The 17,831-nt window shown below is 40.7% G+C and overlaps 2 protein-coding genes across 4 annotated transcripts; one reads left to right on the forward strand and one right to left on the reverse strand.

Moving 5' to 3' along the window:
- Nucleotides 1-49: 49 nt before the first annotated feature.
- On the reverse strand, nucleotides 50-1,815 carry LOC143509556 (THAP domain-containing protein 6-like). Its single transcript, XM_076998416.1, has 4 exons — nucleotides 1,635-1,815; nucleotides 1,212-1,404; nucleotides 993-1,100; nucleotides 50-845 (listed from the first exon to the last, which is right to left on the reverse strand). The coding sequence occupies exons 1-4, from the start codon at nucleotides 1,712-1,714 to the stop codon at nucleotides 603-605; spliced, it is 624 nt and encodes a 207-aa protein (XP_076854531.1). The 5' UTR covers nucleotides 1,715-1,815; the 3' UTR covers nucleotides 50-602.
- crfb1 (cytokine receptor family member b1) lies at nucleotides 1,795-17,768 on the forward strand. 3 transcript variants are annotated; one of them, XM_076998398.1, is made up of 10 exons: nucleotides 1,795-2,405; nucleotides 3,088-3,292; nucleotides 3,485-3,566; nucleotides 5,021-5,141; nucleotides 7,003-7,181; nucleotides 9,683-9,843; nucleotides 11,037-11,232; nucleotides 12,210-12,337; nucleotides 15,514-15,660; nucleotides 15,773-17,768. In XM_076998398.1, exons 3-10 carry the CDS (start codon nucleotides 3,518-3,520, stop codon nucleotides 16,709-16,711), a joined length of 1,920 nt encoding a protein of 639 aa, XP_076854513.1. In that variant the 5' UTR covers nucleotides 1,795-2,405; nucleotides 3,088-3,292; nucleotides 3,485-3,517; the 3' UTR covers nucleotides 16,712-17,768. The 3 variants fall into 3 exon arrangements, with proteins under 3 accessions (XP_076854513.1, XP_076854515.1, XP_076854514.1); XM_076998400.1 differs by having other exon boundaries at nucleotides 5,025-5,141; XM_076998399.1 differs by lacking the exons at nucleotides 3,088-3,292; nucleotides 3,485-3,566.
- The last annotated feature ends 63 nt before the right edge of the window (nucleotides 17,769-17,831 follow it).

Genomic DNA, 17,831 nt, shown 5'->3' on the forward strand with positions numbered 1-17,831 from the left:
TTCCACTAATTTTACCTGACTGGCACCATAGACATATATACATAGACGCCTCATCGAGCGGGGCAGCCCGCTGCTGCGATACGTAACAGCGTCCGCCATATTGGTGAGGGCATATGTGCCAGTAAGGCTAATGCAAGTGAATGGAGCGAACTTCAGAAAGTGCTCTTCTACAAAGTATTTTTAGCTAATGTTCGTCATCGACCCACTCACATATAAACGTTAATATATTTGGAAATTAAACAATCACCAAAGACAACATTTATGACTTTTCATTATATTTTAATTGTAATTTCTGAATAAAAAAATGTCAACCTATGATACAATTGATTCCGTTTTTATATTTACAGTAATTAACATTTATGAACATATGTACACACACATCATCAATATATGAAATAATAAATAAAATATCTATTTATATATGTACACATTAATATCTATATATATATATATATATATATATATATAGTTTATTCTTAGTTTCCTTTATATTTTTTGCATCACTTAGAGTTTATTGGTAAATTAATATTTGTTGATTTTATTTATTCGTTTTTTTACTTATTCTTAAACACAACTACAAAATCAATCAATATCTAAAACAGTTAAAAATCCAGAAAAAAATTTTTGTTTATACCTGAGTATATATCGAGCTGCTCTTTCAAATCTTCATTAATCAGTTTCTTCATCCTGAGATCCTCCAAAAGACCACTCACAGTGTTCTTTGCCCTCTTCTCTCTGTCCTTTGCATTCCTCCTCTCCCTTTCCAGACTCTCCACCCTAGCCAAGGCTTCCCTGAGTCTGGCCCTCAGATCCTCATTGGATGAAGGCAGAGCATAGGAGTGATCCTACAACAGAGATGTGAATATTGTTAATATCTGTGTGTGTTTGAAGAATGCTCCATAATGACTTATGTTCATAATGCTTCAGCGTTTGTTCATGGCTGTCATAATGCTAACAGCTGCTTAAGACAAAGTTATCATGTATTGACTCACATGTTTGCCCACAGACACTGGCTCAGCCTCCTGAACAGGTTGGGAGCAGTCTAGTGACGGGGTCTCCTGAGCCTTCTTTGAGCTCTTAGATGTCCTGGTAGACACGTGCTAAAACCAATGATAAAAGATAAAAAATTATCTAACAAGCAGATCCAAAAAGGGAAAATACGTTTTCCAGGATGGTGTGGCTCTGAATCTTGGCTTTCTAGAAGCACCGACCTTTTGGAGGTGAGCTGGGAAACAGAAGACTGAAGGAACAGCTCCAGTTCTGATCCTGACTGCCTGACCTGTCCTGTCAAAATCCTCTGGCCTGAAATGCTCACTGCAGAGCATGGAGGACAAGCTAGCAGAAAACCCTTCTCGTCTGACAGCTGTTTCCCATCTCTTTCTGAGATCTCTATCTTTTGGAAACCTACATAGTATGACAAACGTTTGCTAAACAAATCACAATAATCAGAGTACCTACTTCGGTCGAATTTAGTAAAAATATACTTTCTTTGTTTGTTCTGAGACTGGTTTCACCGCGGGAAATCACAGTATTACGTCCGTGATGAACAGTATTGAACACAAAATCAGGAAAATCTGTACGTAAAATGACTCCGTAATGGACAAATAGAAGCATTAATACATTTACATTCTTACCTGTGAAAGGTTATGCCAATTGATCTTGTTTCAGTTGAAAAGCGGTTGGTGCAGTTATACGCAGAGCATGAGCGAGGCATCTTTCGCTGCTTCTCCGATCGCTCTTCTGCCCTCACCAATATGGCGGACGCATTTACGTACGACTCAGCGTTCCATGAGGCGTCTATGTATATATGTCTATGACTGGCACTAATTAGAAAATCCAGCAAGCTTGAGTAAAATCCTGGGAAGGGGTTTTATTTTCTGAACCTGGATTGTCCACATCTGTCCATTGGACAGCTAGTAAAGGTCCATATTTATAGTTCTGTTTCTAGGCCGAACGGTCACTCTAAAACACAGTTTAATCTAAAACACAATTTAATGCTAGACAGTTCAGTGTGTTCTACATATGACATTGTCAAAAACTAGTTAGTATTAAGTTTACAACTGGAACAACCGTTGTCTTATTTTCTTAAAACATGATTGAGGAAATTGACGTTGGTAAACCAATACGCGGACATTGAGGGGTAAATGGGATTATTTCTGTGGGGATTGTGAAGGGCGTTGATGGTAAGGCTGCTGGGTTTGGTGTGCACGGCTCCTTTAACTACTTTCGATATCTGATCACACGACATTCAGTAAGATTTCCGAGAAGAGACAGAAACACTTTGAGAAACGCGAGGCTGGACGTGATATCTCCTCTCGGTTGTTGCTTGGTTAATTTCTCCATTAACCGCGTTTGGTTGTGTTTTTTACCACATACCTCCATGAACAGCTCGAAGAGGGAGTGCGGTGAGTTATGATGTTAGCTACGTTACTATTTGTATATGAATTCACCAAAGACAAGTGAGTGTACATAATGGTGGAATTGACCAATGTATTTAATGCATATGTGGCTTCTGGGTCGTGGAGTAGTTTATAAATACAAGTGTTTTATGTGATTTGTCCAGCAAATGTTAAAGAAATGCCATTAAAGAGATCAAACCTAACAGGTAAAGACAAGGTGTGATAGTATAAGAATGACTAGAGTTAGATATTAACGACAGATACATATTACTGTGTGATAGTATAAGAATGACTAGGGTTAGATATTAATGACGGGTACATATTACTATGAGCCGAGCTATAGACTGCTGTGTGTCTGTCTTAAAACTTTTGTTTTTGTCGTTACTGCACCTGCCATACAGCTTACACACCGGAAAATGTAGATAAACAACAGCGTTTATACATGTGGGTTTAACAGTAGTTAAACTACTGTTTTTTATAGCTTTCACTTGAACGTATATTTCAATATCACCTGGGGTTTATTTAGGGTTTATAAAAAGTAACCCAGCTATATGTCTGCTGTTGTCATGCTGATGGAGGCGTAATTGTGATTTTGTGTAGTGTATGTTACCCTCATTTCTATATGTTGGGTAACATTATGTTGTGTATGTTGGGATTTCATTATTACATTATTTCACTTCTGTTGCAGGTGTGTGATGTGTAGCCATACAGACAATGTTATAATGTCAGCCAGCATTAACTTGGAGGAGACCTGGGGCTGTTTATAAAATCTATATCTATAAAATCTACAATAAACATTTACTACAAAACACACTGTCTATTGAAGCACTGACATAAATAATGATATTGGCAGAAAGAAAGAAAACAAACAGAACACAGACAAATGAACACAAGTGAGTATTAATACACTTACTGTGCTGATGTACGTTTTACATTAGGTAGAAACAATTAAGTGATATTTCACAATCTCTAAACTATATGTATATTTGCAAAACCTTAAAACTTGACAAAGTATTGGTTTGTCTTGCTGTACAACAGATTTGGCAGCAAGCCAAAGTAATTTCTTGTTTTTGTTCATTTTGCAGGGACGGCTATTACAGGTTTAATTTACAGTTAATATGAAGATACTCTTTCTTTTACTTATTTATTCTTTTATTGACTTACACGGTATGTATTTAATTTTACTTTTTTATTTTACTTATTTATGCTATTAATTTTGTTTACATCAGTATTTGTGGCATTTGGCAGATACTGTTGTCCATGGTGAATTACGTATGTTTCAGTATGACTGTACGTGTGAAGTGATGTCAGCACCTGCTCTATCTGTCCAGTTGGTATTGGCACCTGCTCTATCTGTTCTGGTGGTGTCAGCACCTGCTTTATCTGTTCTGGTGGTGTCAGCACCTGCTTTATCTGTTCTGGTGGTGTCAGCACCTGCTTTATCTGTTCTGGTGGTGTCAGCACCTGCTCTATCTGTTCTGGTGGTGTCAGCACCTGCTCTATCTGTTCTGGTGGTGTCAGCACCTGCTCTATCTGTTCTGGTGGTGATAGCACCTGCTTTATCTGTTCTGGTGGTGTCAGCACCTGCTCTATCTGTTCTGGTGGTGTCAGCACCTGCTCTATCCGTTCTGGTGGTGTCAGCACCTGCTCTATCCGTTCTGGTGGTGTCAGCACCTGCTCTATCCGTTCTGGTGGTGTCAGCACCTGCTCTATCCGTTCTGGTGGGGTCAGCACCTGCTCTATCTGTTCTGGTGGGGTCAGCACCTGCTCTATCCGTTCTGGTGGGGTCAGCACCTGCTCTATCCGTTCTGGTGGGGTCAGCACCTGCTCTATCCGTTCTGGTGGGGTCAGCACCTGCTCTATCCGTTCTGGTGGGGTCAGCACCTGCTCTGTCTGTTCTGGTGGGGTCAGCACCTGCTCTGTCTGTTCTGGTGGGGTCAGCACCTGCTCTGTCTGTTCTGGTGGTGTCAGCACCTGCTCTATCTGTTCTGGTGGTGTCAGCACCTGCTCTATCTGTTTTGGTGGTGTCGTCGGCACCTGCTCTATCTGTTTTGGTGGTGTCGTCGGCACCTGCTCTACCTGTTTTGGTGGTGTCGTCGGCACCTGCTCTACCTGTTTTGGTGGTGTCGTCGGCACCTGCTCTACCTGTTTTGGTGGTGTCGTCGGCACCTGCTCTACCTGTTTTGGTGGTGTCGTCGGCACCTGCTCTACCTGTTTTGGTGGTGTCGTCGGCACCTGCTCTACCTGTTTTGGTGGTGTCGTCGGCACCTGCTCTACCTGTTTTGGTGGTGTCGTCGGCACCTGCTCTACCTGTTCTGGTGGTGTCGTCGGCACCTGCTCTACCTGTTCTGGTGGTGTCGGCCAATTTTCATGCTGTTAACAGTAATTTCAGTTGCTTCACCAGTTATTAGATGAAGCACAAACTTCCAATATATAATATATATAACTGTAATATAGTTTGAAAATCAAAAATGCTATGTGTTTTTGTAGTTATAGCACCTTATGCAAACGCAAAGTCCTTTGAATAAATTTGAGGCAATATTGAATTGGTGTATGTGCTTCTTGGTTTCTTCAGATGAATATTTAAGTTGATGGAGAACCTCTTATTTCTTTTTCCTTAGGCAGTTTGTCCTTCCCTGCTCCCAGTAATGCAACATTGGTGTCCAACAATTTCCAACACATCTTGCGCTGGAGTCCAGGAAGAGACACACCACCACAGACCAGCTACAGTGTCAAACTAAGGTTAGTATCACAGTCCATCAAACAAATGGTAATAAAAGCTCTTAAAAGAATAACTTAGATTAATAGACACATTAACCCCACTCTAAAAAGATCTGTTTAACAATACACAGTGCTGCTTGAACTAGTAGTTTAGATTTTTCTGTTTTACCATGATTCGTATCATCAACAGTTTTTATGTATGAAATGTCAGGTTTATGTTCATCAGTTCCATTTATTTGTTTTGAGGGTAATGTGTGACAACATGGAACTGTAATGTATATACAACGAGTATACACAACGCTTGCAAATAATCATGGGAGTTTTATTGACGGAGCGAATATCAAAGTCAAGTTCAGAACTCTCGATGTAAGTGTCGTTTCTCGGCTACAGGGGTAATTGTGTGAGTTTCGAGTCCGGAGTCAGGAACCCGAAGTCAGGAGTCAGGAATCAGTCCTCTTAAGTGATCGAACCAAACGGGTTGAGCAGACTTGTGTACCGATGTCAGAACCAGGGCGTGAACAGATTAGGCAAATTACAATAATGCATAGTATGCATGAATAACCCATGACAATACTTCGCAAAGCCCAAACACTAGCCAAGGGTTTAAATAAGACACCTTACAGGTGGGAGTTATCGATATTCAGGAGATGATTATCTAGGAAGATCATGATTGGGTAGTGTATCACTCAATGCGTTCTGGGTATTGGAGTCCTGAATAGAGGGCATGACAGGACTATGAAACATGGAAAGTCTGTTTTACAAACTGTGATTTGGATGTTCATTTCATAAGATAAAAAAATTTTAGAAAACAATGACCATGTTTGGATGGTTCCAGTAGTACTGCATATGTGCTTGATGTATATCTCACCTGAAGTATAAATACACCAGATACAGGTGATAATACTAATGAGGGACAGAATTGCAAATGAAAAGGCTTAAAAATTGAAATGACAACACTGAGTACATAGAATATAAAAACAAAGACATGATAGACAGGATGAGGCAAGGCCAGGTGTGACCGCTTTCTACAGTTTATGTAGTTACATTTCAGAAAATATGCACACTTGTAGCTTGAGGGGTATTTTAATTTAACTAAACTGCATGTCCATTGATTTATAAAAATATTCAAAATGTGATTCTCCTCCACCGATCCTTTTAAGATCAGCAATAAATAATTACATTCAACATACAAAAGACCTCAGAGTAGTAAAATAGTGCCACATGAGTTCGTTATCATGTCTTAGAATAAAATGCAATTAAAATAGCAATTAATGCAATTATATTTTATTACTGTATTCAAAAGATGTTCAATTTTTTTATGTTATGCAAGACTATGGGAGTTCATTTAGAAATCTGCATTTCTCTCTTTTCCTTTCTCTAGTCAAGGCGAAAGGAAATGTGTGCTTTAGGAAAGGAAAGGAAAGGAAAAAGTGCTTTACACAAGAAAAGAAGCTTATTACCTTCCCATCATCTTGGGAAGGTGTTGCCCATAAAATATAATACATAAAAATTAAAAACAAGATTTTAAAGGAAATCAAATAGAAATTAAAATGATTACAATATAAAAGAATTAAACAAGATAATAATAAAAAGCAATAGCTCTGCAGCATGTCTGATAGATACACTGGTCCTACTGGTATAGACCAGTAGTAACACCTTGAAGTCTATCCTGTACTGTACTGGTAACCAGTGTATGAACTTAAGAATGGGGGTGATGTGGTCACTTCTTTTGCTCCTAGTGAGAACTCTAGCAGCTGCATTTTGAATCAGCTCTATGTGCCTTTGTGTCTCTCTGTCTACTTACAAACACATGAAAACACATGGTTATGTTTTGGATAGTTATATACCATTTTATTATTTATATATACCGGTCTGTCTCTAGGAAGGGCCGACTTGAAAAATTGATTGCAGAGGGGCTGCCTCCCAGAAACCACGCCATCGATGTATCCAGACAGATGAATGATATATACGCATTATACAACTTCCAGCTTCGGGCATCACTAGGCAACAGGTCATCTGTGGTCAACGTCACACCGTCTGGCTTTTGTCCTTTTGAAACGAGTAAGTTGCACTGGCTTCTCATCACTGCAGATGCAGTGAGTGTGGGTGTCTATAGCAACATTTAATCAAGTTCCTTTAATCAAGGAGTCCCAGAAACAATATTTGTGTGCCCTCTATTGCCTTTTAAGGAAGGTTTTTACATTTGGCCTGAGGATCTGACTAATTTTTCTGTGTTAACAATATTGCTTGACCATCCTTATTTTAATCTATATTAAATTATTTCAGCAATTACCAAAATACCAGAAATGTAAATAATACTATAACATTGTACATCAACTGATATTCAGTATAACTGCACTCCATCTCATGTAATGTTGCTTAAATATTGTGGCTAAAATATAACTATTATTCCCTCAGATAGCAGCTATTACTACTGGCTAAATGCTATTGTTAGCAGCTGTTCCTACTGCTAACACTTGCTTCCTCAGGATGCTGCTAACGCTACTGTTACTGGTGAGATATGCTACTTTTAGCAGCTAAAGTAGCTACTAATAAAGGGTAAATAATACTGTTGGCAGCTAACTTGATAACTCAAGGGGCAGTAATGGCCTGGTGGTAGGGAACTGGTCTTGTGACTGGAGGGTCGTGGGTTCGATTCCCAGACCTGAGGCCATGACTGAGGTCCCCTTGAGCAAGGCACCTAACCCCAACTGCTCCCTGGGCGCCGGGCTAGGGCTGCCCACCGCTCTGGGCACGTGTGATCCACAGCCCCCTAGTAATCACTAGTGTGTGTGTGTGTGTGTGTGTGTGTGTGTGTTCTAACTGCACAGATGGGTTAAAAGCGGAGGACAAATTTTGATTGCGGTGTAAAAAACAAATCACAATTGACAAAATATGGCACATTAAAAATTTTAAAACTCTTAGGGCGTACTCACACTAGGCTCTGTGATCCGGGCCCGGGCACGGTTGCCTGCCGAAGCACGGTTCGTTTGGCTAGTGTGAGCGCTCCAACCGTGCTCGGGCCCGCTTGAAGAGGTGGGCCAGGGCACGATTCATGTGGACTCGGGCACGGTTCGCTTCTAGTGTGAGCGCTATCCGTGCCCGGGCCCGCTTGGTGCCTCGTCTGATTGGTTCATTTAGCTGGAACTCAAACATGACGTCAGTGATGCGATGCTCACGTTAAACAGTCATAGCGGCAAAGCGATTAGCAGACAATCGTGTTAAATTATCGATAAATCTGTGCTTGCACCGTGTTTCTGCACTCCCAAAACGACTCCAAAAATACAATAAAAAGAGAATCGTGAACTCCATAGTGTTGTGCGAGCGCGCTTTTTTTCCAAATAAAGCGGCGTTGTGATGACGTAAGCGTGCTCGGGCCGGGTTGCTGAAGCGAGTGTGAGTGCAGGCCAGAGGGGGAGTGGGGAGGGGGGATAACCGGGCCCCAGCACGGAACCAGCAAACCGTGCCTAGTGTGAGTACACCCTTACTTGCTCAGGTAAGCGCTAACGCTACTGATGGCATCTAAATCAGACCTGGGCATTGTACGGCCCGCGGGCCACATTCGGGCCTCTGATCTCTGACAGGCCCGCATGAGATTGTTGATAAATTAGAAGTCAAAAGTAAATGTGTGACTACAACACCTATTACAGTGTGATAAGTGCATGAAATAAAGCATCACTGCTTTTATTTTGAAGGCAGCTGTTTTGTTTTTGTTTTAAAATTTGTTTCTCTCCAGCCAGTTCGCTCATGTACCTTTACTCATGTGTGTCTGTGAATGTGACCGCTTTCAAGAAATGAGCTCTTAGCTCTTAAATATGTCAGCCAATGTTAAAAAAGAAAGACGAGGCATGGACTTCTAAATATTTATTTACTTATGCCAAATGTAAAGCTGTGTGCTTAGTTTGCGGAGAAAAGTTACCTGTGTTCAAACACGCAGAGAAATAAAAGAGCTTGACTGACGCAGAGCAGCACGGACATCTGGAGATTTGCTGGCAAAATTGCAAAGGCAGAAAGGATTTTTTTACAGAGCTGCGCTCATCCAGGGAGTTAACCCTAACCCTAACCAGTCAGGACCAGCTTTGTAATTGTGACGGGCGGGGGAAGTGCAAAAATAAGGAAAGTATTCATGCCAGTGTCAGGAATAAGGGAGATTTAATAGAATAAACTGCACCTTGTGGCCAGCCCAAGGTACATTGGTGTAATAATCATTGTGTCTAATCAGCATCTTGATATGCCACACCTGTGACTGGTGGATGGTTTATCTCAGCAAAAGAGAAGTGTTCACTGACACAGATTAAGACCCAATTGTCTAAACAATATTTTAAGAGAGAAAGGACTTTTGTGCACATAGGAAAAGTCTTAGATCTATGAGGTCAGCTCACGAAAAATGGGAGCAAAACATGACTTCTAACCCTGTGACGCGGGCCTGTCAGAGATAGTCAGAGGGCTGTACAATGCTCAGGTCTGCATTAAGTTCATAATAACAAAATCTAACCTGCAACTTAAGTAGTGACTGAGGTTGAAATAACACTGCACTATATCTGTCTTTGTGTTTGCTTTAGCCACCATTGGTCCTCCGTCTGTGGGTGTGTTGGGCTGTGGGAATTGTCTGAACATCACCATCTTACTACCCAAAGGTCAGGGGATCAAAAAGAACGACTCCGTTATTATCTACAATAATATCCGGTTTGATTTACACTGGAAGAAAGCACAGGATGAAAAGGTAAACACTGATAGAATGTAATGCTGCTTTCTGCAGTTCTGTATTTATTTAACGGTACTGGGGACCGATGTTTACATTTACATTTACATTTATGTCATTTAGCAGACGCTCTTATCCAGAGCAACTTACAAAAGTGCTACGTAGTTGCTTGGAATCTCCAAGGTACAATAGATAGTCCTGAACACAAGGTACTCAAAGCTGGAAAAACCACTAGACAAAAGTCAAATGATACCTAACAATTATACCTGAATATACACATCACCTTAGGAAAATGACAGTAAATAATTCCTATAACCCAATTATACACAATACCTGAGAAAAAGACAGTAAGCAATACCTGTAACAAACACCTGAGGAAAGAGACGATAAAGCACAGTAGACGAAGCATAATTATGCAAAGTGCACTTGAAAGAGGTGGGTCTTCAGTCGGCGTCTGAAGACAGCAAGTGACTCCGATGTTCGGACACACAAGGGAAGTTCATTCCACCACCTTGGAGCCAGGACAGAGAAATGTTAATGTGTTAAGTGTTAAGTTAATGTGGCCCTTAAACTTGCATTCTCTTGAAAAATGTAAAGTCCTCAGGCAGGCATGATGACTGAAAATAATAATCTGTGCAGGGACTGTAAGGAAAATGTTCATGAAAGGTTTTATGGTTGCATTTGCCAAAACAAATGTTTTTATGTTAATTATTGAATAAATGAAACAAATACACAGTACTGTTGTAAGTTTAATCCCCCTGTAAAGAGGTGAAGGAGAATGTTGAGCCAACAGTATGCTACCGTATATTGTTGTTTTATTACTGATGGTACAGTAAACACACAAATACAAGCAAGAAGAACTTTGATTGTATAATTAGCATTTTTTCCTTTGCATTTCAGGTTTCTTATAACTCTTTTCCTGCTGCTATTATCCTTTGAATTTCAGTTTTTTATCCACGCAATTAAATGTTTGCAGTTCTTTATTTGCATACTGGTATACAGGAAGATTTTTAAGTGAATGCAGAATCAGTGCCGTCATTGTTTCATGTTTTTTTGTACTGTGTAATAGATCTATTGTTCAATTGGCTGGCCACTGTAAGCTACACACACATTGTAATTATACAGAGGATCTCAAATATCCTATGTCAAATTAAATGGCACTGGTTAGATGTTGAAATAATTTACACCGTCTTGTGGAATTCTTTGTAACTCAGGATGTGCAGGTGATGTCACCGTTCCTGCCTAGTCCTAATCTGAATGCAACACATGCAGAATTTGTGTACGTGCTAAAAGATCTTCAGCCACAGCAGGAATATTGTGTGAAGGTACAACCAAAAATGACGGCGAACAACAACACCCTGAGCTCTGGGTGGACCTGTGCTTTCACCAGCACCGTACAACCAAGGGGAGGTAAAGCTCTTCTATTATTTTATTAATTTATTAAATTATTAATAAATCTATCAATATACCGAAAAATATACCGAAAGCCATATATTTTTACTACAGGCTGTTACATCAGCACATTCATAAATGCAGGTTTCTGCAACACAGTTGACTGGAAACATTGTTCGGGATTGAGCTCCATTTCCGTGTCCATTGTTTAATTGCTTATGATGGTTGGATTCATCATTGGAAGGAAAGATTGAGTTGAAACCTTTTATAGATGTTAAATATGTAATATGTAATTTTGCATGTAGCTATAGTTAAGTTGCCATATTGCAACTAGTTAAGTGATCTGTGCAGTGAAAACACACTAGTGATCATTAGGAGGCTGTGGTACAAACACACACACACTAGTGATCACTAGGAGGCTGTGGTGCACACGTGCCCAGGGCGGTGTGCACATAACACACCATGTTGCATACATAAAATATTAGCAATATTACCTGTTTGGGTAATTTGTCTATTTGGAGTTTAAATGAGTGTGTGAAAGAAGACGAAGCAGTTCTGCTGTTATTCAGATTCAGATATTTTAAGTAAATATTTCCTTTTCCAACAGTCAGTTGTACATATGTGGCTCAAGCAACACGAGTCTTATCGAGTTTAACATTCACAGTTGCTTCAGCAAGGATATCAGTCCAGTAATCCAGTTGGATGAATAAAACTTTGTGTTGCGTGTGCTTCAGCAGTGAGAAATCCAGTCAAGTGTGTTTTGGACACACAGGCCTACTGAAATTTATTTATTTACCATTCCATTCCAAAGAAACATACTGAAATAACCATACTAAATTAACCCCGTCAAGGATCCTGTTTATTTAGATTTGTAGCTGGAGTAATTCTGTTACATGCTGTTTTCCATGTGGCAACATAAGACTATGACTGAGAATCACTAATACGTACATCATTTTTACCATGTGCTGTGTGGTTTTGTTTAATTTCTCTTCCAGCATGGGCTTACCTGTTTAGCTGGTGTACTGTGTCTGTCCTGGTGGGAATTTGCGCCCTGTTCACAATACCCAGTCTTGCATACACAGGAATGCTGTGCAAGTTAAAGGTGACACTCCCAAAAGCACTGGTAAGGCCACCTGCCTGAACATCACTGGTAACAATGTATAAACTGGATAAAATCACTGGATAAATGTAACCTTGAACCTACCAAGACAGCTCTCCTTCCTTCTCCTGGCCTTGTATTTATTGTGAAAGAACTCTTCTCAATATGGTCAAGGTTGTACAAACTCCCGCTCTGCTTCTATGTAGATTACAAGCAGAGCAAACAAATAGTGTTTGCAGAATGAGAGTCTGGAGTCAAATTGTTGAGGGCTATTAACTGAAAGGTCAGAGTATTTTTGTAGTTAGCCTTTAGTTTTACAAGACTTGTAAATCTATATTTTAATCTAAGACTTCTACATTTAAATCTAACCATGTCATCCATATGCAATGATATGATCAGACATAACCGTTTAACGTTACGTGAAAGTTAATAATGAATTACTAATGTTACCTTTACTAATAATTGTCTATTTAGCTTCATGGCTTATGTTTGCATGGTTGGGATTAAATTTAAAATGCATTTTGGGATATGACACTGTCTGAAGTCTACTGCTCTCTAAAACTGTCCCTGATGGTCTAGTGGCTAGGATTCGGGAGCTCTCACCCCTGCCGCAGCCCGGGTTCGATCCTCGGTCAGGGAAAGCAGAGAACTTTTTTGCGGCAGTCATGGCCTGGTGTTAGGGAACTGGTCTTGTGACCGGAGGGTCGTGGGTTTGATTCCCAGACCTGAGGCCATGACTGAGGTGCCCTTGAGCAAGGCACCAAACCCCAACTGCTCCCCGGGCGCCGGGCTAGGACTGCCCACCGCTCTGGGCATGTGTGATCCACAGACCCCTAGTAATCACTAGTGTGTGTGTTCTAATTGCACAGATGGGATGAAAGCGGGAGGACAAATTTCGATTGCGGTGAAAATCACAATTGACAAAATATGGCACATTTTTATTTATTTATTTATTTATTTTTTTCTTTGCCTTTGGAAAATCCAAGGGTGTGAGCGTCTGCTCGTAGCAACTTCTCCCACATCTCTGGAAAATCTGAATGTGTTTAAACATGGCAACAGGAGTTCCCACGAGGCCCAGTGGGGAGAGGAAGTGTGGGACAGACTTTCTGTTCTAGGACATTTAATGATGGTTTATGAAGAACCTTACGCTGCCCTAATGTAGGCTGACCCAACAGCCTCTTTTCCCCAGAATGTCCTTTCTTTAGTTTGTTATGCAGTGTCCATTTGTCTGTCTATAATATGCATGTGGCTAATTTGACATTAATCATTGTCCCTGTATTCACACCTCACTGCCTACACTCTGATTAAATTCATTTTTAGGCTTAAAGGTTTAATATATTAGACATGAAAGACAAATTTAACAGAATTACAGATGTCTTTTGTGTGGAAATGTGTATTAGACTAGATTCCAACATGTGGATTGCATATCTGTGTCACAGTAGGCCGGTCCCAGAGCTCAGGGGATGGCCAATCCTATACACTCCTCTACACGCACGCCTCCCCCTTCACAATCACTTGTTTATTGACACAACCCCTCAGGTTTATTGACACACCTCCTCAGGTTTATAGACACACCCCCTCAGGTTTATAGACACACCCCCTCAGGTTTATAGACACACCCCCTCTGATGATTCCACTCACATGTTGCTGTACTCTTTAAATACCCACAGGTCCTGCCGTCTGGTGCTGTGTATTCCTTGTGCCAGCATCTCGTCACCTCAGAACTCTATTCTCTAGTTTGCCGAGTAGTGATTGTTGTCCACCTACCTAACTATTTAGCATTAGCGCCTTAGCCTTTTATTTGCTGTGTATGTTTGTGTTGTGATGGACGTTAAAGATCACACAGCCCCGATTATTTGTGTTATTTGTGTTGTGATGGACGTGATCACACAGCCACGTTTATTTGTGTTATTTGTGTTGTGATGGACGTGATCACACATGTTACAATCTGCATTTTCATATAAACCTGAAAAATGTCTGACGTTGATTTTTATTTAATCTGTGACCGTAATTAAACACACCTTTTATACATTTTTTAAAAAACATTTTATTTGTAAGGAACAGATAAATGGCAAGAAATGCCATTTTCTGGCCATAGGCTCTGAAGGCAATTGTTATTGGTCCTGTCAGTCTAATGAATACATGTGTGGTTATGTATACATAATCCACTTTTATTGTTTGGAAACATTGCAAGAGGGCATCTTTATCAATATGGATCACCAAATCTTTCCTATTGCTTACATCTTCACAAGTATCAGTAGAAAAAAAGTATTAAAGTAAAGGACATAATGTTGGTGAGTGATGTCAGGTAGTCTTTGGATTTTGAGGAAACACAAGGTCAGATCACAGTTTAAAATGTATGACACACAAAAACCATTTTCCATGCAAACACATTGTACTGTCTGTAGTTTTCCTTTGTATGATTCATGTAGTGTGTGGGAGGTATTGTACTAGGTACTCTAGCAATGAAGATGTTTCTCTCAGGGCTGCTGTATCTCTTTCTGATTGATTGTCTGCTACATTGATAGTCTCTCTCTCTGATTGCTACATCTCTCTCTCTCTCTCTCTCTCTCTCTCTCTCTCTCTCTCTCTCTCTCTCTCTCTCTCTCTCTGTCTCCTTCATCTCTTTCTGATTGTCTGCTATATCTCTTGGATTGCTCTGCCATTCTCTGTATTGAGTGTCTGCAGGTGTTTTCTTCTTGTGGCCTTTAAGTGTAATGTTAGGTAACATTTCCAGTTAGCCTGTCCTCCCCGTGGTCCCGCTGTCTGCCCTGGCTGGATCCAGTTGCTCCTCCTCAGGGTGTTGAAGCACCAGTGTACATGTTAAAACAGCAGAATTATGTGGAGATGAACATATTCTCAGAATGAAATCTTGTTTTCCGCATGAGCATTTGCCTGTCATCAGAACAAATAGAGTCCAACCAGTATTAGTGGACCATGTAAGGACAAAAGCAGCAATAGAAGATCAAATGTAATGGAAGATGTTCACAGTAGGACATGAACAGGGAACTGAGATGCAGATATTTGTTGCATCATAGAATTTTCCATCAACAGAAAACAAGACTATTAAACTGGTGTAATAAGATGTGTTTAAAGGATGGATTTACACAGGATTCTCCTTGTAGGAAATTTTGTTGTATTGAAACTTTCCCTAAAGAAAACAGAATTACAGTTCTTGATCTAACTCTGCCGTTCATTAGACAGATCTTCCTCGGGCCAATTACGCTTCCCTGGAGGTGGTGAGTTTCTCAGTAGCCGAGTATGACTGCAGTGTACGGATGAACAAATCGAAATTTCTCCTTCAGCCTGTAGAGGGCGACACACGGCAGAGTGACAAGGACAGTCAGGTTTGTGTTGAGTCTCATTATACTATATCCTTAACAACACCATTTTACTGTTGGCTTTACAATATCAAGGTTTTCTGTAACCTCCTGCTCTCCCTCTCTCTTCTTGTATCAGGGGGATGAGGATGAGGAGGATGAAGACAACAACATGGAGAATCACTGTTGCTACATGGAGAGAGTAACAGATATGAGAGATTCATGCAACATAAATAATGTGCAGAGCTCTGTAAGCACTACCATCTTCCCCTCTGAGCCTGCAAAGACGTCAGGGGGGTATAATCTTGAGAGAGTCCATCAACCTCAGCTTCAGGCACTCAAAAAGGACAAACGGATGTCCTTACCTAATTCAGAGGGACAAGACAAAGAGATGTCTTTACCTAATTCAGAGGGACAAGACAAAGAGATGTCTTTACCTAATTCAGAGGGACAAGACAAAGAGATGTCTTTACCTAATTCAGAGGGACAAGACAAAGAGATGTCTTTACCTAATTCAGAGGGACAAGACAAAGAGATGTCTTTACCTAATTCAGAGGGACAAGACAAAGAGATGTCTTTACCTAATTCAGAGGGACAAGACAAAGAGATGTCTTTACCTAATTCAGAGGGACAAGACAAAGAGATGTCTTTACCTAATTCAGAGGGACAAGAACCAAAGCCACCCAAAATGAAAGAATCAGAAAAAGAAAGAATGAAAGAGGAGACAGAAAGACATGGTTTAAGGAACATCAACCTGTTGTCAGTGACTCTGACATCTTTGCAGGTAGGGCCAAATATGAGTGAAGACACAGAGATTTGTAAGCCTCTGTTACCTGTTGTGTTAGGAGACGCACATGGCGATGCCCCCTCCCTGTCAAACCCCCCGTCAAGAAAACCTCCGTTATCAGCACTTCAGACACCGGCCGACGTGGACACACTGACAGGACAAAAAGAATTCATTGTTTATTCAAAGGCGAGGTTAGATGGCTTAGACCAAGCAGATGAGAATGAAAGATGCCTGCAGGATGACAGCTCGTCGGAGGAAGACGAGAACTCCTCGGGCTACATTGGACGATGAAGCGTTGTTTTATTTCACGTGTAATATTCATTATGACACGTCCTGGTCATATTTGGGAATGTTTACATACACATTCTTGTTGAAGAAGGACATAATCCACAATGGATTGTTATATGTTTAGCTCTTTTTCTACCAATGCCAATACAATTATACAATTTCTGAATTTCTCATTTTATCAAACCTTAATGCACAAAACATAAAGCTACATACACAAAATGCAAAAACATCACAAACCTCTTGAATAAGTATGCTACATGGTGTGTTGAGGACAGTAGTGCTTTAGGGACCAAGAGATGCACGGTAATGAACATTCTGACTAATAGCTGCACAAACTGTGATGTTGCCATGTTGTTCACACTGAGGTCATGCATCCACACTGAGGCCATGTGTCCGTAGACTACACTCACCGGACACTTTAGACAGCTTTTGCCTTCAGAACTGCCTTAATCCTTCATGGCAGATCCAACAAGGTACTGGAAACATTCCTCAGAGAGTCTGGTCCATATTGACATGATAGCATCATGCAGTTTTGGGGCAGTCATGGCCTGGCGGTTAGGGAACTGGTCTTGTGACCGGAGGGTTGTGGGTTCGATTCCCAGACAGGCCATGACTGAGGTGCCCTTGAGCAAGGCACCTAACCCAAACTGCTCCCCGGGCGCCGGGCTAGGGCTGCCCACCGCTCTGGGCACATGTGATCCACAGCCCCCTAGTAATCACTAGTGTGTGTGTGTGTATGTGTGTGTGTGTTCTGACTGTACAGATGGGTTAAAAGCGGAGGACAAATTTCGATTGGGGTGTAAAAATCACAATTGACAAAAAAAATCACAATTTTTTAGTTGCTGCAGATTTGTCAGCTGCACATCCGTGCAACTGCTGTACGGTCACGAAATCAATGTACGACCTGAAAGAATCGTCTGTCTATGTCTGTGTATTGTATTTGTATTTATGCATTTTTTTTTTTTTTTTTGGACACAGATGTGTGTATGTTATGCTGTACCGGAAGCAAATTCCACCAACTTGTTGTGTGGTCATTAATAATAAATGAATGAATGAATGATGTGAATCTCCCGTTCCACCACATCCCAAAGGTGCTCTATTGGACTGAGATCTGGTGACTGTG

The sequence above is a fragment of the Brachyhypopomus gauderio genome, chromosome 3, assembly GCF_052324685.1.
Source record: "Brachyhypopomus gauderio isolate BG-103 chromosome 3, BGAUD_0.2, whole genome shotgun sequence".
Classification (NCBI taxonomy): Eukaryota; Metazoa; Chordata; class Actinopteri; order Gymnotiformes; family Hypopomidae; genus Brachyhypopomus; species Brachyhypopomus gauderio.

Bases quoted from the DNA above. Each gene is read 5' to 3' on its own strand.
- LOC143509556 (XM_076998416.1), bottom strand. From the start codon at position 1,714: ATGCCTCGCTCATGCTCTGCGTATAACTGCACCAACCGCTTTTCAACT. The intron at 1,101-1,211 runs GTCGGTGCTTCT...CATTGGTTTTAG, and splicing joins TCCCAGCTCACCTCCAAAAG to CACGTGTCTACCAGGACATC. The intron at 846-992 runs GTGAGTCAATAC...TCTCTGTTGTAG, and splicing joins CAGTGTCTGTGGGCAAACAT to GATCACTCCTATGCTCTGCC.
- crfb1 (XM_076998398.1), top strand. From the start codon at position 3,518: ATGAAGATACTCTTTCTTTTACTTATTTATTCTTTTATTGACTTACAC. The intron at 7,182-9,682 runs GTAAGTTGCACT...TGTTTGCTTTAG, and splicing joins CTTTTGTCCTTTTGAAACGA to CCACCATTGGTCCTCCGTCT. The intron at 15,661-15,772 runs GTTTGTGTTGAG...TTCTTGTATCAG, and splicing joins AGAGTGACAAGGACAGTCAG to GGGGATGAGGATGAGGAGGA.